Source organism: Monodelphis domestica, chromosome 3, assembly GCF_027887165.1.
Source record: "Monodelphis domestica isolate mMonDom1 chromosome 3, mMonDom1.pri, whole genome shotgun sequence".
Lineage (NCBI taxonomy): Eukaryota > Metazoa > Chordata > Mammalia > Didelphimorphia > Didelphidae > Monodelphis > Monodelphis domestica.
This window is the reverse complement of record NC_077229.1, coordinates 90,441,855-90,461,282: the sequence shown is the minus strand read 5'-3', so window position 1 is coordinate 90,461,282 and position 19,428 is coordinate 90,441,855. Positions and strand designations below refer to the sequence as shown.

At 37.5% G+C, this 19,428-nt stretch overlaps 1 protein-coding gene across 6 annotated transcripts in view; it reads right to left on the bottom strand.

Annotated features, from left to right (window-relative positions):
• KDM4B (lysine demethylase 4B) overlaps window positions 1-19,428 on the bottom strand; it is a 308,063-nt gene that overhangs the window by 235,558 nt on the left and 53,077 nt on the right. For all 6 annotated transcript variants that reach the window (XM_001375298.5, XM_007488942.3, XM_007488941.3 and 3 more), the window contains exon 2: window positions 6,195-6,360. In XM_001375298.5, coding sequence (XP_001375335.3) covers window positions 6,195-6,360 — 166 coding nt within the window. The remainder of the gene's footprint in view (window positions 1-6,194; window positions 6,361-19,428) is intronic.

The following is a 19,428-nucleotide window of genomic DNA, read 5'->3' as shown; positions in this document are numbered from 1 at the left end:
AGCTCAAGCACCAACTTGTGCATGAAACCTTTCTTGACTGTTGCCTGCAAATGCTAGTTCCTGACCTCCCTCCCCAACTACCTTGTCTTTATTTATTACTTTTTATTTATGTTATATATACACCTATGTGCCCGTCTTCCCTCTTAGAATGTAAGCTCTTTGCAATTTGGGGTTCTTTATACTTATATCCCTAAAGTTAGACATATCTTATCATATCTTATCTTATCATACATATGCTCTCGATCCTCCCAGCAGGATTTGACACCATTACCAATCCTGCCCCACTGCCTTACCCAGAGTACTCTCCTTTGAAACTCTGCTCTCTGTTGGTTCTTCTTCTTTTGCTGGACCATCCTCAATATAAAATGCCCCCTAAATATAAATGTATTCCATTACACTACCTTGGCTCTCAATTCTCTCTCCCTTCCCCTTATCCTCCCTCCCTCTCCCTCCTCTTTCAATGATCCCATAAGCTCCCATTAATCATCATCATCTCTATACAGATGACTCCCAACTTTCTATCTATACAGCCCTCAGTCTTTCTTTTTAGTTCTAACTCTAATCACTAAATGACTGCTAAATATTTCAAATTTTAAAAACCTGAACATTTCTCAAAGTCAACATGTAGAAAACGAGGCTCATCTCTTTCCATCCCAAGCCAGCTCTCTTCAGAACCTCCCTATTTTTGTCAAAGGTACTACCATCTTTCCAGGCTTAGTGCCATTCTGGTCTCCTTGTTCACCTCAAATATCCAATCATTTGCCAGATTTTCTCATTTCAACCAACATAAAATCTTTTCCATATATTGCCCTCTTCTTTCACAGCCACCATCACAGTTTAGAGCCTCACCACTTCCTGCCTTGACTATTCCAAAAACTATCAGCCTTTCTGTCTCAAGTTTCTCCCCTCAGATCCATCTTCTACAAGGCTGCTAAAATGATTTTCCTAAAATTCAGATCTGAATATACCATAGTCTTATTTAATAAACTCCAATGTCTCCTATAAGGTCATCACCACCAGCTCCATTATACATTATTCCTTTTCACTCACTCTTGAGTCCAAACTGGTCTTCTGGACCACCTACATGTGGTTCCTCACATGTAGCATTGTAACTCTCTATCGCTATGCCTTAGAATGGTTGTTTCCCATGCCTGGAACATGTTCCCTTCTACCACTTCTTGGAATTACCAATTTCATTGAAGACCCACCTCAAATGTCACCTTTCCTGGTCATCTCTCCTTCAGTTGCTGGGACCTACACAGGTGCATACCCACATGCATCTTCTGCCTCTAAGACTCTCTCTCTCTCTCTCTCTCTCTCACACACACACACACACACACACACACACACACACACACTTTTCTTTTATCTTCCTTATGTGTGTTCTGTATATATGCATTCCTATTAAATCCATTAAATCAAAATCTTCACAAGAGCAGACTTTCACTTTTCTCTTTGCATCCCTAGTATCCCATAGAATGTTGGTCATCTAAAAAGTGCTTACTGACTCCTCACATTTCTACGGAGCTACTTTACAAAATGCTTTTTCTCATATCTACTTAAAGATAAGTAAGTGTAATTTATTATCATTTCCTTCATAGAAAAGGAAACAAGATTCAGGCAAGTGAAATTAATCACCTTGGGGCACAAAGATAGTAACTGATGAAATCAAGACTTGAACCTAGATCTTAGGATTCCCAAGACCAATGTTTGTTTCTACTATTCCAAATTGTTTCTCTCATTATTAATCATATACTTTATCTCAAATTTCTCATTATAAAATTTGTTAAATCACAGGATAATGAATTTAGAACTAGAAGGGATCCTTAGGGTTATCTAGTCTCATATTATTAATGGAAAGATGAGAGACATAGGGAGGTTCAGTGACTTACTAAAATCACACAGGTGATCAATAAATGGCAAGACAAGATCTGGATCCCAGATCCTTTCTGCTCCTTTATTTACATATATGCATAAAGTATGACCACAAAGTAGGAAAAGATACATGAAGACTAAGGAGGAAGCATTCCTCTAGCCTCTTAGCAGAGGTAGTAGAGTGAATGAAGTACAGAATGAAACAGGTCAGCTAGTACATATATTAAAGTTTTGCTTGCCTCTAACTTGTTACAAATGAGGTTCTATAGGAATTCATCTTTAGAAATTAAGGAGGGTTTTTAAGGGACATCATAGTGAAACTTAAAAATATAAAAGGAGAAAAAAAGATGCTGTACTTAGAATAAGTCTATCTGAATCCAAGTCCCAAATGTCCCAAAAAAAGTTCCTATGGCCGTGAGCATAGATCTCTTTAAAACACAAATCAATGATAGCATCTCTGCAGAGAAGGAAAGATCTTCTACCAACAGCTAACATAATGTTTAATGAAGTTAGAACATAACAGTCTTTAAGGGAATCAGAGGAGATGAGCCCGCAAAGGTAAATTAGAGCCATAATGGAAAGAGTTCTTTATTTTGTCCTGGATGCCAGAACCAATCAAGCACAGGGAAGCTGGAAGAGAAGAAGGGAAATAAATCCTTCCTTTCTTCAGCAGGGCATATCATGTGGTATCCTGGTTGCATCAACTTCCCTGAGCAGCCCACTCTATCTCCCTTTATGAGGCAGCTAGATGGTTCAGTGCATAAAGCACCAGACCTGGAGTCAGGAAAACCTGAATTCAAATGTGACCTCAGTCATTCACTAGCTGTATGAACCTGGGCAAGTCATGGAACCTCTGTCTTAACCCACTGGGAAAGGGAATGGCAAAATACTCCAGTATCTTTGCTAAGAAAACTTCATGGATGGTATTGATGTGCTATGATACATAGGGTCACAGAAGAGTTGGACACAAATGAATAGCAACCAAAAGGTGGCTAGACCAAGTGACCTCCAGGGATCCTTGTAGCTCAGTGGTTCTCAACCTTTCTAATGCCGTGACCCCGCAATACAGTTCCTCATGTTGCAGTGACCCCAAACCAAAAAATTATTTTGGTGGCTACTTCAAAACTGTAATTTTGCTACAGTTATGATTCGGAATGTAAATACCTGATATGCATTATGTATTTTCATTGCTACAAATTGAGAGGTCGAGAACCGCTGTTCTAGCTCTAGCTCTGTGAACCTACAAACTATTTTTTTTAATTTCTCACAAAGTTAGGCAAGTCACAATAATAATCAATGAAAAAGTTAGTTTCCAAGTGCTATCAAACCTAAATCGTTTAAAAAAAAACCTATTTTTTCAAAAATGCCTTCAAATCTCCATTACTCTGCAAAATTTGTCAATCTATCAAGAACTGAAAAGAGATTCATATATAAAACAAAGAACTTCTACTATGAACAATATTCAAAAGATTTTACCAAATTTAACATAAGTGATAAAACTGTACCACTTATCCAAGTACTATTCTGAATTGCCGTCTGTTCTCTTCTTAACCCCCTTATTCACATCTCTTAAATAACATGTTCTAGAGGTTATATGTAAATGAAGTTTTATATAAAAGTAACTCTTGAGGAAAAATCCTTGTAAAATGAGATTATGATAAAAAATTTACTCCATTATATTTTCCCAAGACAAGATCATAATTCCTTAAGTATTTCATATTTTTCTTAAGCCTATACCTATCAGGGTCAATTCAATTCAATAAACATTTCTTAAACAAGTTCCATCTATAAGATCCTGCTTTCAAGGCATTTACAATGGAATAAAGATGATATGGCATGAATACAAATAAATATAATTTACCTGGGACAGGAATGGGTTCAGGGAAAGTTTCCTGATAGGAAGCAACAATCAAATTGATCCTTGAAGAATTTCAGTAGTAAATAAAGTTTATTTCAGGAATAACCCATACAAATACAAGAAGAAGGTAGGAGAGAAGTAAAGATTAGTGGTTCAGTTTGACCAAAACACTGTGCTTAAAGGGAAGTAGTGCAAAATAAGGCTTAAAAAGGCTGAAAACAGATTATGTGGGGATTTAAACACCAGGTTAAGTTTATATTTTAAAAAGCAAGACATTGATATTTCAGAATGGGGGAGTGAAATGAATAGATTTCATTCACCTTTAAGTATAAGTGAGAGGGGGCAGCTGGGTAGCTCAGTGGATTGAGAACCAGGCCTAGAGACGGGAGGTCCTAGGTTCAAATCCAGCCTCCTCCACTTCCTAGCTGTGTGACCCTGGGCAAGTCACTTGACCCCCATTGCCTAGCCCTTACCACTCTTCTGCCTTGGAGCCAATACACAGTATTGACTCCAAGACAGAAGGTAAGTATAAGTGAGAGAGAAACTAGTATAAAAGGTAACATAATAGCTTCCCTAACTATTTCCTATTAGTTCAAGTGAGAGGTGATGGGGGTCTTCCAATAGGAAGTGGCAATGTGAATCAAGAGTAGGATAACAATGAAAGAGATATTGCAGAGGTAAGATCCATAAGATTTAGCTATTTTTAGATTATATGAGATAAAGGTGAAAGAAGAGACAAATATGAATCAGGTTTGAGCCTTGGTAACTGGAAGGATGTTGGTGCCCTTCATGAATAGAAATAGATGATTTAGGGGCAGCTAAATGGCTCTGTTGGTCAAGAGCCAGGCCTGGAAATAAGAGGTCCTAAGTTCAAATGTGACCAGACAATCTAGCCTTATCACTCTTGCTCCTTAGAACAAATATTTAGTATAGATTCTAAAGGTAAGGTCTTTTTAAAAAATAGATAATTAGAAGGTGGGGAATCATGAGTTTGAGATGAAGATATCTAGCAGCTGAAAATGTAGGACAAGAGTCCAAGAGATATATTTGGAATCCTCACAAAGACCAGGCAACTAATGTGAATAAGCAGCAAATACTAAAAGAAATGAGAATACACTGAATTTCCATTCCTATTTTCCTACAATATAATTTCTTCCAAGCCTTGGATCTATAGGACAGAAATTAAAAGATTAACCTTTAATCTAATCACTTAGGGAAAGATCACTAATGAAGTCATATAAGAATGGCAGTCTTTAATGTGAAACAAAAGTAAAACAATGAATTATCTGAGTTTTCGTGGAATAATGTGGATACTAGACTTTCTTATAATTGGTTAACACAGATATGCCCAAAATCTTGCAAAGAAAGGAATAAATACAGCTTTTTGGCCTCATATAGCCAAACTAATCAACTTATCAATTCTGCACTTTTGTCAACTGAAGAGCCAGGGGAACCCAGACTCTTTTGGCCTTTCATAATAAGAATGCCATACTTTTAAAAATACCTATTTTATTAAACTTAAAGACTTCCCATTGGGGCCTACCTTAACCTAATACAAGGAGTGCTTCATAAAATCATCAGTGTCCATTTTTTCCCTACTAAAATAAACTATCTCCACAACAGTAAAGATAGTTGACAGAGCTGTTCTAGCATAAGTCTCCCTCCTACTGTCTTCTTGAGCCCAACTCCTCATTCTTGGTCATTACCACCTCTCTAGACTTTCCCAATGATTCTTCTTACTAGACTTCTCATTCTAACCCTCTCTATTTCTTTGTAGATGTCAGACTAACCATCTTTATGCATAATAGCTCTATTTATATTTCTGCATTACTCAGAGCTCTATACCATGGATACCTGTTACCTAACAAGTCAAATTCAAAATTCTTTGTCTTTTAATGCTCATCACAATCAGGCACCAGCCTTCCTTTCCTCCTCCTCCTCCTCCTCCTCCTCCTCCTATGGTTTTCCTCTTTTCAGCCAAAAAGTATTCTGTTCCTTTATTATATACTACTTCCACAACTCCTCACCTCTGCATATGCTATTCCCTTTGTCAAAAAGTACTTACTCCCTTTCCTCAACTATTGAATTCCTACCCATAGTTCTTTAAAGCCCAAATCAAATGATGTAACCACCTTGAAATCCTATCCTCCTCAGTCAATAACAATTCCATACTCAAAATTCACAACAGATTTTGTTTTCTCTCTAATTCAATTATGTTTGTTACCCCTTTTTTTTGTCATTTTCCCTCCTAGAATGCATGCTTCACCAAAGACTATGTCCTTTTCTAAACTGTGTCTTGCCCAATGCTTTGATCATACATAGTAGGCATCTGGCATGTTAAATAGATGAATGGACTTTAAAGGAAAACAGAGATAAAACATGCTGAATGCTAAAACCACTTAATGAGCAGCTGGCAAGGAAGAAAACCAGGGGAAAATACCCATATAGGATTTTGGCTAACCTTAGCAAGTCCTGCTCTGTGAGCTCCTTGGGATTCAATGTAGGCCACATATTTCCCAAAGTCCTGAAATTCCTCAACTGTAGGGCGGAAGGTCATGATCTTACAGCTAGGGTTTTGTGGACTTGGATTCTCGGACCCCATGATTCCAAGTGGTTCAGTACCAAATCTGTGAGAAGAAAATAACATGCGTTAATAAGGAAAACATCATTTTAAAGATTTCATCGCTGAATCTTAAAAGTTCTTCCTAAAAATAACACAAAACTAATGGAGAATAAGTGATAGGAGTCAAGCTTGTAGAATGAAAGAAAATACCAAGACTAATTTCAATTGAAGAACAAAGGACACAAGACACCAAAATGACTTGATATGAATTAAAATAGAAAACCTCCTAAATTAAATGGATATGTGATATGGGAAAGAACAATAATGGTTTTTTAGTACTCTGACAGTCAAAGGCATCCTCAGAAATAGGGCTTTCATAGTACACACTTATACTCAGGTCATTATCTTGAAATCAATAGCCTTCAGCCACTTCTTAATTGGATTTTGGCAGGAGATAGTATCACTAGCCACAGTGGAGAGGCAGATGGTCTTTTGTAAATGTCTTAATTTCTTCCTACAAATTATCAACCATAATCTATTCAGAGCACACTGGATTCTACCAGTCCTCACAATTGTTTTCTACCTAATGGCTTGTTTATTTAACTGGTGGCTGCTGTTCTAGGGGCTAATAGCACTTCAAAAGAGCATTTGGAAAACTAATTAACCTAGGACCTACTCAGTAAACACTGGTGATTTGGTCAGGCTCAAAATATCTCCTAATACAGTAACAGTCAAATAAAACAAGTCAGTAGATTTGAAAATGGAAATGTCAATGGAAGAATGATCTACTTCAAATCAATTGTCATAACATCAAGTTTTAGAAGAATAGAAAGAGCCATTAACTAGGAATCAGAATGTCTGGCTAGGTTTTAGTCCTGACTTTCCCATGGCTGGCTAGGTGATCTCAGGCAAGTCATTTTACTTCTAAATCTGTTTCTTTATCTGTAAAAGTGCTTTCCCTCACTCCAACTCCTTTCTCACACAACTGCCAATGGGATTTTCCTCCCCGACTCAATGAAATCCAATGGCTCCTTATCACCTCTCCAAAAAAATAGAAACTCCTCTATTTGGCTTTTAAAGGATCTGTACAACCTGTTGCCAACCTAACTTTCCAGCTTCCTTATGCATTCTTCCCTTCTAGCTCCCATCTAGCCAATCAAGTATTCTCTTTACTCTGACTTTCCTCTCCTTACTGAATCCCTTACTTCCTTTAAGACTCAGCTCAAGAATCACTTTCTATAGGAAGACTTTTCTGGCTACCACCTCTACCCCAATTTCTATTATCCTACCTTTTAACTACCTTGCATTTATTCTGTACATACTTACATACAATGCTGTTTCCCCCAACAGAATATGTAGATTCCTAGAAAGTAAACACTGCTGCAATCTAGTAGATTTTAATAAATACTTGACTAATTGACCTGAAAAACGGAAATACCATGTCCCCTACCTACATCACCGGGTAGTCATGAAGATATAACTAAATAATGCATCTGAAAATGCTTTGGTAACAATAAAATTCTTCACAAATGTGAGGAATTAAATTATTTTTATTGGCATTGAAGGATTTGGTCTACATGTAGACAATATATAACAATTCCTCTATCTTGGTAGAAATTAAAGGTTTGTGTAACACACACACATACATAAATGCTAGAAAAAGGTTTATGAGTATTCAGTTTGGGGTGGGGGTGGGGGGCTAAATCCAGACTTTCTAGCACTAAAATAAAAATTACTCAAATGCCACTAATGAAACTAACAAAAATGGGGAAGTTTTTTTAAAGCCACAAAATCAACTTTTGTGAAATTAAAATCTTAATTATCTATTAAGCTCTTTTTTTAGTTGCAATGGAAAAAAGTATTCTTTATTCAAAGCAATGCTATCTATGGAAGAAAGGGGGGAAAAAATCAACCCAAGGCTTATACAAAGCAAAAGGGGTCATGTATCATATTTCCTCTATTTGGACTGGTTAGTTTACAACCCAAGGACTTTCCCACAGAATAGTCACTAGAGGGCATCATGTTTCTTCTAGGAATACAGTTGACCCAAAAAGAACAGAAAGGATGTTTTTACTTAAAGAACTTCCTGAACTGAAACTTAGGGAGAAAGGACCTATGACAGAAGATATTTTTATGAAAAGGTAGCACCATTTCTAAAACAATGGCTTTCACCAGAGAAAGCTTTGGAGCAGAACAGAATGGTTAATCCAGCTAGAAATTAGTTGAAAATTTGCCCTTCCAAATCAATAAACATTTTTAAAGCATCTCCAATGTGCAGGGCACTGCTAGATGCTGGGAGTATACTGAAAAAATGTCAACCCCCAACTGCAAAGATCTTAATGTCTAAATGTGCTAAAAAATAATGTGAGGTTTTAGAATCTGTAAAGCTCTTTCATCACAATAACCCTAGTAAGGTTAGTTAAGTACTAATCCTATTTTACAAATTGGAAAATGGGCTCAAAACAGTGAAGTGACTTGCCCAAAGTGACTCGGTGAAATGACAATGCAGAGAAACCAGGTCTCCCAACTTCCAAGGAAGGGAAAAAGCATTTCCATAGTGCCTATTTATGAATATGATCACATTTAATCTTCACAACAACCCTGAAAGGTAGGTGGCTTTGATTATCTACATTTTTTTTAGTTGAATAAACTGAGATCAAGGGTAAATAACCTACGCAAGGTCACACATGTCTGTAGCCACTTTTGAACTCAGCTCTTCCCGACTCCAAGCCCAGTACTCTATTACCATCAGTGTCACACATACAGATGTGTGTATGATTATATATACATATACATATAGAAATATACCCAGTCATACATATACATATCTAAAAATAGTATCAATTGTATAATATGTAAATATCAAAAACCAATTATTTATTAAAGACTTACTATTTGCCAAGACCTGGGCTAAGTGCTAGGCTTAGAACAAAAAATGAAAACAGTCCTTGTTCTCAAAAAGTATATAGTCTTGAGAATGTGTGGGGTAGAGAGATAATATGTATGTACAAAATACATGGAAGGCAAATATGAGGAATGGGAGAGCACTAACAGCTGGAGACAATCTTTTACAAGAAAGAAATGTAACAAGTGAAAAGGCCAGATGATTAAACTGAGAAAAGAAAGGCCTAAAAAAAAAAGAGTTATAGTGAAGATTACCAGTGGTTTAGTGGACTGCAAGCTCAGCGTAGTATAACTGTGACAAAGCACCCCAAAAAGCAATGTGAGCTTAGGTCTGCAATCACTAATACTTAGCATTTCTCAGACAATAGTGGGTCTCTAGGAGCTGTGAGTCAAAGCTCAATCCTCACTGCTGTCACCAAAGTCCCCAGCCCCCATCTCAATTCTCGCAGCTATACTGGAAATTAGCAGCATAGGTTCGAATGTGGATCTGTTCTGATGTCCCACAAAAGCTTAGCACTCCTATGGTAGCAAGTGGATCACCACTGAGAAGCCAAGGAGCAATGCCAGTTCAGCATGCCAACTTTTTTTAAAACTCCTTTTGGTCTTATATCATCTTTGTTAACAACTGACCATGCTCCTCCCTCCCTTCCCCAAGCCAAACCAACCACCAACTTCAATGACATCTGACAGTCTATTTCACACTCACAGTCTCCCCCCACTGGCAAAGAAGGTAGGGATATGTATTTTCAGAGGCCAGACTTCTTGGTCATTCTCCTAACACAGCCTTTCAGCTTTGGGCTGTTTGGGCTCTCTTGCTCTTTCTATATAGTGAGCTCTAGTCACTGTGTATCCTGTTTTTTTTTTTCCTTATTTTGTTCCTAGCAGGTAAACTTGTACAAAAAGAACTAAAAGCTCCTTAGAAGTCATGAATTCTATAGGGTGTTCTTTGGAAGGCTATTAAGAAAGATCTGTTTCCCAGCAATGGGAAAGATCTGAAGTTATAAAAACCTACTATGATTTGTATTTGTAATGTCAAACTGAAATAGAAGAAAAAGGGGGACACCACTAATCTGTATATGAGGATCCCTACAGGCCACATATTGATTGTCAGTTTTAAAATGTAATGTTATCTATGTTTTATACTGCTTTTATTTTTTTTGTTAACTATTTCCCAATTACATTTTAATCTAGTATTGGGACGCACTGGAGAATGTTGGTCCAAAGTCCAAAACCTCTAATATAGATAGTATCTCTACTATCTGACTTCTACAGGGCTTCAAAGATTTATAAATTTTAAAAATCATCCTTTGAGGGGAGTAACACAAATATTACCTAGTTCCATTTTATAGATAAGAAAACTAAAGCCCACAGAGCTTAACTGAGTTGCCCAAAGTCACAAAGCATTTGACAGAGTTCAACCTTGAGCCTAGATCATTAGACTCAAAGTCTAGACTCTTCCCACTACAATACAGTTCCTGCTTCTTAGGCAGTTCAATTTAACAACACATTCAAACAATATTAAGTGCCTATTTGATGTCAAGGATTCAACTCAGCAAGGTAAGCAAGAAATAAAAAGGTTAAGCTAGATACAGTTCTTATTCACATAAGGGTTCTAAATCTGACAAAAGCACCATACAAATACTTAAAATTAGCGGCTAAAATAGCCACTACTTCTACTGCTTGAAAGTTTACAAACTTTCACCATTACTCATAGTAATAAGAAGACAGTTCATTTTACAGATGAGGCAATGCTGCTTAACAAATACATGGGGTTAATGTAAGACCTTCAAAATGCAGAATACAATGTTAAAGCTAAAGGAGTCACTGGAGATAAATACAATAACATTTTTATGCAGATAAAAAAACTGGTTATAAATAAAATGGCTTTTGATAAAATGAAAAATGTTACAACACATTCACATGCTACCAGAGAGTCATTTTTAAAATGAAAAATACTTGAAGTTTAATTTTTAAATTAACTATACTTGAAATCTTTTTTAAACACTTTGCTATGGAATTCTCTATTAGGCAAATCAAGAGAATTAGTAGTACAGGCAAGTATTGAACAGAAAGTCCCCATTATAACACCCTAGTCAGAGCAGTTTTAACAACTATGCCTGCCTTTCCCACTAACAAGGACAACACTTGAAGAATTTGCCAACCAGCAATGTACCCCTACAGTGCCTAAAGTATGTAAACTTTCTCAAAAAGTATGATATATCATTGTGGAGGAAGTATGGATTATCTGAAAACAAAATCTGGAATCAATGTGTAAGAGTTCAAATCCTTCCACCTAATATTTCCCAATCAAATAACTTGAAAAGTCATTTAAATTAGCACCTCTATGTGTAAAATGAAGTACTTGGCCAAAGCTGAACTCTAAAATCCCTTCCAACTCTAAATCATTAATCCTAGCAGGGGGTTCATCTGCAAAGGCATATTTTTTATTTAATAGGCTTGTTAAAAATATAATTTTTTTAAAGTAGCACCAAATTCATTAATTATTTTTATTGTTGCAAAATACAAAAACAAAGCTTAATATTCCTTAGCAGTTCCTAACCACTAAAGAGTAAAAACTTTTACCTGTTTTCAAATAGCTCTTATGAAGTAGGTGAAATGAGAAGCTGGCCATACAAAGTTCCTCCACTTAAATCCTAGGGAACATCATGTGCATGTTTAAAGGCTGAAATCCAAGAGAGCTGTTTGTAAAGACAACAGACTCAGAAACTTCTTTCTGTGGGAGGTCCATGTCTGTACTAGTTCATGAAGACCCTTATGAAAAGATCTATTCCTAGGAATTAGAATTAAAGCTCAACTCTTTCTGTCAAAGTCCTTCATAATCTGGCCCCTCCTCTTTCCCCATCTATGTAACCAAACTGGACTCAAACTATTCTCCATCAGGAAGGCTTTGTTCCAGCCAGGTGAGTCTCCACATGATGCTGTCATCCCATATTTTTTTCCCATCCAAACATCTAATTTCAGGTTCCTTTGCCCCACCACTTCCACCTAAAGGATTTGTTTGCAAATCCTCTCCCTACCCTCTAAGGTTATCTTCTATCTTCTCCTATTTCCCTTGGATACCTTGGCAACTCCCAAAGTTTTCAATTCTTTATCTCCCTATCTTTGTGCTGCTATATCTATACTTTCAGACCAGACCTCCTGCCCTGAATGAATAAGCTTCAAAACCCCATTTTCATTTACCTGAATTTTCAACCACTGGCACCTTGAACTCAAGCTATACAAAACTCATCTTACAGTCCATCTTTCCCCTCCCCACCACAACCAGTAACTTCTCCTCAGTTCCCTAGTCTGTATCTAAAAGTAATCTTCATAGCTAATTCAAAATTTCAGAATCATCTTTGACTCCTCTTTTCCTCATCCTATTAAAATTGTAAAAAAATCCTTCCCATTTACCCTATTATTGCCAGTTTCACTGACACTATACTAACCAAAAACTCCTAACTCCTCTAGTCCCTCCTTGGCTTCTCCAATCCAACCTACCTGTCATTCATTTTCATAAAAGCCCAGTTCTCATATCACTTTCAGTTAAAAAAGTCAATAATGGTTCCCCTTTGCCTAGTGAAAGCCAAACTCATATAGCCTAGCACAGTGATGGCAAACCTCTTAAAAACTGAGTGCCATGCCCCCCACCACCAAGTGTCTCACCCCACTTCCCCCACCCACTAACTTTACCCTACATCCCATTGGACTTCTGGGCAGAGGGGTAGATCATGTAAGAAATGTCCTCTGGTGCCTGGAGAGGGGGAAGGGAGCAACTAGGCCTACTGACTTTCTAGTAATGAGTGTGCATGCCCACAGAAAGGGCTCTGAGTGCCCTCACTGTCAGTGTGCCATAAGTTCACCACCACAGGCCTAGATTCTAAGGACTAGCCTACCTTTTCTAACCTTGCCTCCCATTCTTCCCTTGCTAGGGTCAGATGCTTCAGTATTTAGTACTGTCTAGCCTCCCTGACCTTAAGGCTCAGTTCTTCTTCCTCTCTATATATCCTATTCACCCTGACTAAATTTCATCTCTCCCACAAAACTTTCTCTGAAGACAAAAGTAAGCCTTCCTCTCTCTACATCTCTATACTTCTGAATATGTCATTTGTTTGCATCTTTCTCATCTTTACTAGGTTATAATCTCCAGGGAAAGGGATCTTATTCATCTTTCTATCTCCAACTGATGCTGCTAATTAGCATGCAACAAATGTTTATTAAAAAAATCAGTTAGTTCTCTCCCCCTGAAATTCTATCCTCTATTTACCCAAGTCTTAACCCACATCATAGGTCCCCTGCTACAGACAGCTTCCCTAGGTTACTCCTGGGCTTTTGCATTTTCTAAAATACAGCAGACCCTTAATGAATGCATGCTGAGTGGCCCTATACTGATCCTTCTCTCTGAACTACAAATAAATCTGCAGTTCAGTGTAAAGAGTTTCATGCAGGTTATTCATAGCTCCGTGGGTATCTATTTTAGTGGATGTCTTATCTCCCTTTATTAGATTATAAAATTTTTGGGGGCCAAGACCATGTGTTCTTCCTCCACACTGGAGCTTCCTAACCAGACAGGTAAGAATCATGTTGTACTTAACATAGCAATGAAGACATAAATATTTATTTTGATTATTTTGATTGACTTGCCTTCAGTTTTTGTGAAATGTCAGGCTGCCTTGAGCTGAAGAGACCTCAAAGATCATCCAGTCCACTCTCTTCTCATGCTCCCTCCCTCATTTTACAGGTGAGAAAAGCAGTAGCTGGAGCTATCACAAGGTCACACAGTGCCAACACTTGCACCTATGTCTTATGACTCCAAATCCAGTGTTCTTTCTACCACACTACTCTGCAACCTGGCTATGCCTGAGGTAAGGCTAATCTAATACACCTATATAATATAAAAAAGTCCATCTCTGCCTAACTGGGTATTTAAGAATTTTTTTTTCTTTTTTGTGGCGGCTTCTGAAAAGTCCAAGAGGACTCCTATAGGACCTACAGAATTTACTCAATGCCTATTATGATTAAGTTAAAAAGGATCAGATTAACAAATGCTTTCTTTTTTAAGAAATCTCAACAACTTTGACTTGACACATCCTCCCTTTCTTCCATAGGATGGTCATACAAAGTTTAATGTCTCTATATCAGTGCATTTAGTTAGCACGGAAACCAAGGTACTGATAGGTACAGTTATGTACTCAGCATGACTAATTAGTCAATAAAGCATTATTCAGCACCTACAATCTGTTAGGCACTGTACTAAGGACATAAAGACAAAAATGAGACAGTCTTTGTTTTCAATGTATTTGTGGAGTCCTACTAAATAAATAGCAACCCAGAAAAAAACAACTTGAAGTCAAAGAATCACAGAATTTGAAAGCTGGAAGGGACTTCAGTCATCTACTATAATTTGTACACAAAAAGGATCCTAACTATACCATTCTTGGTAAGAGATTTTCCAGCTTTAAACTTAAAGACAACTATCATGGTCCTTCTTTCCCCCTACTCAGTCTTATTTCTTCCAGATTAAATATGTTCAAGTTCCTTCAATCAATTCTACTATGACATAGAGTCAAAAAGCACACCACCAAGGGGGCAGCTGGGTAGTTCAGTGGATTGAGAGCCAGGCGTAGAGACGGGAGGTCCTGGGTTCAAATCCGACTTCAGACACTTCCCAGCTGTATGACCCTGGGCAAGTCACTTGATCCCCCATTGCCTAACCCTTACCACTCTTCTGCCTTGGAACCAATACACAGTATTGACTCTAAGACAGAAGGTAAGGGTTTTAAAATAAATAAATAAATAAATAAATAAATAAATAAATGAATAAATGAATAAATAAATAAATAAATAAATAAATGAATGAATGGATAAATAAATAAATAAATAAATGAATAAATAAATGAATAAATAAATAAATAAATAAAATGAAAATAAAAAGCACACCACCATCCTTGCTTCCTTCTGGGACCAAACAAAGGCAGAGGATAGCAGGACTATCATCACCACCCTATTCCCAAAAGCTATTTTCTTCTTTTTTTTTAAACCCTTACTTTTGGTCTTCAGATTGTGTGATAATTAAAATGTTTGGGAGCAAGGAAAATATATATATATATCAATTATGACCTCTGAAATATGTTTTCTACTGTGTCTTGGTTTTATATAAATATAAGATGGTCGCCAGGGAATATATATATTCCCAATTTATGAATATGCCCAAGCCAACTGGGTTTTATAAAGAAATTTAATTTATAACACACTGATTAATCAATAGAAAAAGAGAGAAAGTAAGAAAGGAATAAGAATGAATAAATCAGTCAGTTGGTTTTATCACTCACCCAAGATCTCTCTAGGTAAGGCTTCTCATGCCAACCTCAGGCTCCACCTTCAAGAGACTCCTTTCAAGAAATGTTTCCAGAGAATTCTCCTCCTTCAGAGCCAGCCTTCTCTCCTGGTCCTCCCACAGAGCAACCTCCTCAGTCCTCCTTCAGAGCCACCTCGCTCAGAGCAAAACCTCCTCCTTCTCTCCTCAGACCCCGCTATCTTTAAGCAAACCATCTAAGTCCCCTCCCCTCAGTTCTCACATCTACCAATCACTGTCCATGTCTCCCCTGTGCCAATGGTGGCTCTAGCTTAACCCAGGACCGCCCAGAGGTCTGTTTCCTTTGCACATGTCTGTTGTAGGTCATATTCTCAAATAATTAAATCTTGATCTATGCTGCAGCCCTTCCTAAATCCTGTTAGACTGAGTAGGGTGGAGATTGTAAGTTCCCAAGACCTGGTTCTGTCATTCCAAGTCTCTCTATTGTATCAATTCTAAAATCAATCATGACTCAAAGAACTTCCTGTTCTATGCTTAAGCATAGGTCAAAACCCTTTCCATTGTTTAGCAAAAGGTTTCTGTCCTAAAGTAGTCTTAAGAAGGGAGGAGAAGGATCCTCCCATGCCAAGGGGTTTCACATTCCAATAGAGTTCTTACTATCAGTAGGAAACTTTTTCCAGTATGAAATTTCCCAATGGTGAAATTTCCAACATTCATAAGTCTAAGAAATTTTAAGGTTTACAATCCCCCCTGATGATCATTGGGAGACTAGTCTCCCCATTGATCATTTAACATAATCATTTTGTAGTTCTAAATGCACCTCTAACTATAGATATACACAATATTCAATTTTCTAAGAGAAATTAGAATAGTGAGAGAGGAAATAGAAAAGAAAAGAAAGCAAAACCAATGTTTTGCTAGGCGCATTGACAGAAAGCCAAATTAGGGGAAGTCCCTTTTGGCATAAATGTGTACAATTACAATAAATGTTCAATCAAAAGTTCAGTCCAATCAATCATATCCAAAGTTCATTCTTGATCTTCTTGATGAAGTATAGGTTTTCGGCATCTTTCTGCAACAGTTCATTCTCTGGATATAAAAGTTTCAAGCTTATTTCTTGAAGATCTTTTCTCGAACAGAATCAAAATCTTTGATTTTTTTATAACAGTAAAATCTTAAACAAAATTCAAAATTCTTGGATTTTTATAAAAATATAATCTCAAAAAAATTCAAAAATTCTTAGATTTTAAATTAAAATACAATTGATAGTAAGTATTGGTTCCAAGACAGAAGAGTGGAAATGGGATAAGCAATTGGAGTTAAGTGACTTTCCCAGGGTCACCCAGCTAGGAAGTGTCTAAGACCACATTTGAACCCAGAACCTCCAGACCTAGCTCTTTATCTACCCCTATTTCCCTCTTGATGCAAACCAAAAGGACATTAGCTTTTTGACTGCCACATCATGACTGACTTTTATTAATCATTTTTCACAGCATTGGCCATCTATCCACACTTCCTCCCTCCTACTTGTAAAGTTGATTTTTCCAGTCTTTGTGCAAGACTTTATATTTATCCCTTTTAAATTTCATCTTAATTAGATTCAGTGCTCTAGACTGTCAAGATCTTTTTGGATCTTTATTGCCAACTAGCTATTGCAGCTAGCCATCTGCAAATTTGAAGAGCATAACATCTCTGCCTTACCCAAGTCATTAATAATGTTAAATACACAGGATCAAGAAGGGATTCCTAGGGCACTCCACTGGAGACTGCCTGCCACACTGGCATGGAATCATTAACAACTCCTTTCAGCTTGGCCCATAGATTCAATCAGCTCAGAATCTAACTGTATTATTATCATCTAATACTTATCTCTGGATCCTCTATCCAAAAAGAAAAAACAGTAAAGAAATGCTTTATCAAAAGTTTTATTAAAATCTAGGTAAACTATAACTTCAGCACTGTCCTCATGTATTAGTTTTGTGATTCTATTTTTTAAAATGAGGCTAGTCTAGCATAAACTGTTCTTGGTGAAATCATGATGGCTTTATGTGAAATGCAATTCCTGCTTCTCTTCCTATGTTTTCATCAACCATCATTTTAATAATGTGTTCTGGAATTTGGTCAAAAAATGGAACTTAATTTCTGGCTTGGATTCATGCTTAACCTCTTAACCTCACTGAATCTGCTTATTCACCTGGACAATAAATATAAAAATGTTTCCCACTACTTACACCTCATATAATAATAGCAAATAATAACAGCTACCATTTTATATAGTGCTCACCATGTGCCAGGCTCTGTGCTCAGTGCATTATAAATATCTCATTTGGTCTACACAATAACCCTGTAAGGTAGGTGCAATTATGAGCCCTATTTTATAGATGAAGTAACTAGTGAAGGTAAAAGAGATTATGTCACTTGCCCACTGCCACACTGCTAGTAAGTGTCCATGTCTGGATTTGAAAACTAGTCTTCCAAACTGCAGGTTTGGCACACAATCCATTGTACCATGTTATGTTATGCACTGTGCTGTAAAGAATACATGCTACACTACATAAATCTGAAATATTATTATTCTTAAACCTTTAGGTATCTATATGGGTCAGAAACGCAAGGGGACAGCTAGGTGACTCAGCAGCCAGGCTCAGAGGCAGGAGATCCTGGGTTCAAATCTGATCTTAGACACTTCCTAGCTGTGTGACCCTGAACAAGTCACTTAATCCACTTAATCCCCATTGCCTAGCCCTTACCACTCTTCTGCCTTGGAACCAATACCCAGTTTTGATTCCAAGATGGAAGATGAGGGGAGGGAGGGGGGGAGGGAGGGAGGGAGGAAGAGAGGAAGGAAGGAAGGAAGGAAGGAAGGAAGGAAGGAAGGAAGGAAGGAAGGAAGGAAGGAAGGAAGGAAGGAAGGAAGGAAGGAAGGAAGGAAGGAAGGAAGGAAGGGCTTCAAAGAATGTACATTCTAACAGAGAAAGACTACATAAAAGGGTGTAAGGGACAAAGTTGGCAGGAGGGTGGGGGGAGATGTCTCCTGAGAATCAGAAACTTAGCTGGGTTTCATATGGGCACAGCTGGCATGAATACTTGCTGAAATGGAGGAGCTCACTAGTTAGAGAGGCCATCTCCAGCATAAGGAAGGCCAGCAATGGAAAAGGAGGCTTAGGTTTTGTCACCATCATGGAGTACGTGATGCTCACTCTGGAATCTCAGGAGCAGAAAGAAATGTCAGTGCAGCAGAGCAGTTTAAGCCACAGGATACACCTGCAGCACCTTCTTCTACCCCTGCAACACGCTCCAGCCTAAGGCCCTAAGGAAGCCATTTTCTGGACAAAGTCAAAGCAAAGACAGACACTGCAAGAACAGCTGAGAGACTGTCTTTAGGTAATTGCCATCTAAAGACTGAAATCAGGGACCAAAAAAAAGTAAGCTACAGGACAGCAAAGGAGCCAGTCCTTATTAAAACCTTTGCTGGAAGGTCTCTTTTAGAACCTTTCCTCCTCTGGACCTTGCCAAGGCACTTAGGTCTGCATTATTCATCTGAGAATTAATCCCATATTGTTTGACACTCTTGTACCTTTTTAATCATTATCTAACCTTGCCTATATGTAAATCTTCTCTGATCTACTAGGCTGTAAGCTCCCTGAAGACAAGGAATGCATAAAATTAAAATATGTATATCAACATAAACAGAAAACATGAACACACAGATACATATGCCAACACTCACAATGGCTGGCAGTTCAGAAAATATTTGAGTACCTGCCAGGTGTCAGAGAATCAAATGAAAAATTAGCATCCCTGGCCTCAATGCAGTCAACTAATGGGATATGTGACACACATACAAATATGTATACTACAAGGCAGAATTTAAGAGAGGCAAAAGAAGCACTTGGAAAATCTGAAGAAAAA